The sequence below is a fragment of the Elephantulus edwardii genome, unplaced genomic scaffold, assembly GCF_000299155.1.
Source record: "Elephantulus edwardii isolate Elephantulus edwardi_28Jun2011 unplaced genomic scaffold, EleEdw1.0 scaffold00080, whole genome shotgun sequence".
Lineage (NCBI taxonomy): Eukaryota > Metazoa > Chordata > Mammalia > Macroscelidea > Macroscelididae > Elephantulus > Elephantulus edwardii.
The window spans coordinates 11,618,875-11,622,177 of NW_006399830.1; the positions used below are offsets into that span (position 1 = coordinate 11,618,875).

Genomic DNA, 3,303 nt, shown 5'->3' on the forward strand with positions numbered 1-3,303 from the left:
GGCCAGCGGGAGCCAGCTCGCCCTCCACTCCATGCCGTTGCTACTTCTTCTCTTGTATCCAAGGTCCAGTCGGAGGATGGTGGTATCCAGATCTTCCCTGCCACCCCCATCAGTGTAGAGGAGGCAGTGGGAGGATGTCTGGAAGGGCCAGAGACCCGAGGGCTGCTGGCCAGTGGCCTGACTCAGTCCCTGTGTACCCAGTGTCCAGAAGGCAGTGGCTTGGTGGCAGAGCCTCTTGGGATCACTGGCTCAATTCAGGGAAAAGCCGAGCTGGAAGGGACAGAGCGGAGCAGCGGCACCTTAGACATAGTTGCTGGTGGCCGCCGAGCGGGCGGCCGAGTACTTGGCCGAGTAAGCCTTGTCCCCACGAGGGGGGCAGTTGCAGCACAGCAGACCCCCGCCCAGCAGCAGCAGGCCCGCGGAGGCCCAGCCGACGTAGAGGGCGGCGCCCATCTCCCGCTTCTGCGAAGAGGCCACCAGCGGGTTGTAGAAGTCGCGGATGATGCTGTTGGCCGTCCAGGACACGGGCACCATGACCAGCACCCCAGCCACCAGGAAGACCACGCCCGTCACGATCATGGTCTTGGCCTTGGCGCTCTCGTCTTCCACGCAGTTGGTGCACTTGCCGCCCACGACGGACAGCAGCACGCCCAGCGCGGCCACCACGATGCTGACCACCATGAGCGCGCGGGCCGCCTGCAGGTCCTGCGGCAGCGCCAGCATCGAGTCGTGCACCTTACACTGCAGCTGCCCCGTGCTCTGCACCACGCAGTTCATCCACAGCCCGTCCCACATGGTCTGCGCCGTCAGGATGTTGCTGCCGATGAAGGCCGTCACCCGCCACATGGGCAGCGCGCAGCTCACGATGGCCCCCAGCCAGCCCAGCCCGGCCAGCGAGATGCCCATCACCTGCAGCCCCATGGAAGGCATGGCTCAGCGTCTGTGGGCTTGTGGGGAGAAGGCTCTGGAAAGCTGTCAGATCGCTGTGCTGGGGTGGTGGGGGGAAGGTCACCGAGTGTCCGAGGGAAGTCTCTCAGGAGTCCGAGGTAGGAGAAGTCACCAAAGATCTCTGAGCAGAGCTGTCCGCGGTGACCAGACCAGTTCCTTCCCGCCAGCTGCGATAGCACTCGGGCTGCAGCCTGGAGCGAGCAGTTATATGCTGAGCCAAGCGGGCGGGGGCGGGGGGAGGGGTTTCAGTCGCCAGGGCCTCCCCCTGACCAGTTCCCCTGGATTCCTGGGCTGAAACGAACAGAGGCACTTTAAGGCCCCAGCCCTGGCCTCTGGGTCACTATCGTGAGGAGTCACTCTCAGAAGAAACTGCCCTGTCCCCTGCCCCTCCCCCCAGGCCCCCGCTGAGGTCAGCTGGGAGGCAGATGGTGAGTCAGAAACCAGGGCACCCGCACCTGCCCGGAGTGGGCGGGGCGGGGCAGCAGACCCAGGCAGGCTCAAGGGACTGAAGATCAGGACCCTACCTGGTCCCCTCTCCTTCCGGGCTCAGGAAGGTGGGCTGAGGAGGAGACCCTCAGGAGGAGGAGACCCTCAGGAAGAAGGGCTGAAGACCAAGCCCCGAGACTATCAGAGACAGGCGGGCCTTGTTTACAGCTATCCCCACCCCTGTCATCTTCCCACGGCCAGTATCACTGTGATGATAACGTTGATGATGCCATCTGTGCATGTGCCTCAGAAGTGATCTCTCCCTGGCCATGTGAGGTTGCCTTCTGGGGAGTGCGAAGCTGGGGGACACTCCTGTGTCCAACCGCTGCTGTTCCCCATCTCTCACCACTTGCTGTGCCACAAAAGCGGACCCCAGCGTTGACTCCCTTTAGGGCAAATAGGAGGGAACCTTCTCTTCCACAAACGCTCAGGCCCCAGGGCCCCACTCCTGCCTGGTTGAGCCTGCAGCGAACTCCTCCAGGAACAAGCAGGGGCTAGACTCTGGAGCCAACAGGTGTTTACTACGATACACAGAGCCATCTGAGAAAGCCAAAGTCCCCCCTAAATTACTTCAAAGGGAAAAGAGGACTGAGACAAGAGTGGAGGTACAGAGGCTTGACTGCAGAGGGGCCCCCCCAAGGTACAACTCCAGCAAGTTCTGACCACTTTGTATTCTTGGGCTGTGTTGCAGAGGGCAACAGGTAAGATGGAAAGAGTGAGTCCAGAGCCCCCTGGAGTTGTGCAAACACTGAGCAAGCGGGCAGGGCACCCCGGGAAGGTAAGCCATGTTGGGGACCGTGAGCAAGCCAACCCACAGTGACCCATGAGAGCTAGAAAGGAGTGGAAAGTCAGAAAGCTCTGCTCCAGGAGGCACTCAGGTCCCAGCGTCTCCAAGCCGCCTGTGCTTGGCCCCATCCAGGGTGTGCCCAAGTCACACAGGCAAGCAGGGACCTGGGCTCCAAGCTGAGAGGTGTGCACACAGCTTCCAGGAAGGCGTCTCTGCAAACATGATGAAGGGGGATGCAGAGCAGGGGCCCAGGATCAGGAAGGGCCTGGTCCAGGGTGGGGGGCTGAGGGAGTGAGAAGGGTCTCTGTGCAGATGAGAGAGACTGGGTTCATCACAGCCAGATCAAAGGATCCCTCACCCCCTTACAGGTTCATTTATATGGCTCTTCCCTACCAAACGCCTCAGAGACCAGAGCTCTTACATGTCCCCATGTCCCAACATTGTCCACCCCAGCTCCCGGCATGCTGGGATGGCTGTGTGTACGGTTCTGAAGTAGAAATGCTTTGCGCTTCCTGGGAAAGAAACAGCAAGGGTGCTGTGATCTCAGGTAACAGTGTCCACGAGCCCTCGGCAAGTGAGTGACTAAACAGCGGGGCTGTCCACTCAAGAAGCTGAGAAGACAACTAACTGGCCAGCCGACTGGAAGAGATCCATATACATGCTCATTCCAAAGAAAGGTGATCCAACAGAATGCGGAAACTATCAAACAATACCAGACACAAGTAAAATCTTGCTCAGGAACATATAAAAACAGCTGGCGTAGAACATCAACAAGGAAACTGTCAGAAAGTCAAGCCAGAGTCAGAAAAGGAGGTGCAGTGAGGGGTATCACTGCTGACATCGGATGGCTCTTGTCTGAAAGCAGAGAATCTCAACACGAGGCAACGGCAACCTACAACATACTTGCTCACTCACTTTCTCATTCTCTCTCCTTCTGTGTCTGTCTCTCCTTGTCACTGAGCTGAAACCGACTCACAGTTGACCCTTGTTGTTGTTGGTGTTGTGGACCGTCGAGTCGCTTGCAACTCATAACAACCCTATGTGCAAGAGCCCTAAACCCTGCTCTATCCTGTGCCAACCTC

General features: G+C 59.1%; 1 protein-coding gene across 1 annotated transcript; it reads right to left on the bottom strand.

Moving 5' to 3' along the window:
- Nucleotides 1-300: 300 nt before the first annotated feature.
- Nucleotides 301-930, bottom strand: CLDN4 (claudin 4). Its single transcript, XM_006889678.1, has one exon. It carries the CDS (start codon nucleotides 928-930, stop codon nucleotides 301-303), a length of 630 nt encoding a protein of 209 aa, XP_006889740.1.
- Nucleotides 931-3,303: the final 2,373 nt, after the last annotated feature.

What these genes read in the sequence shown, in the direction of transcription:
- CLDN4 (XM_006889678.1), bottom strand. Translation starts at nt 930, where the DNA reads ATGCCTTCCATGGGGCTGCAGGTGATGGGCATCTCGCTGGCCGGGCTG.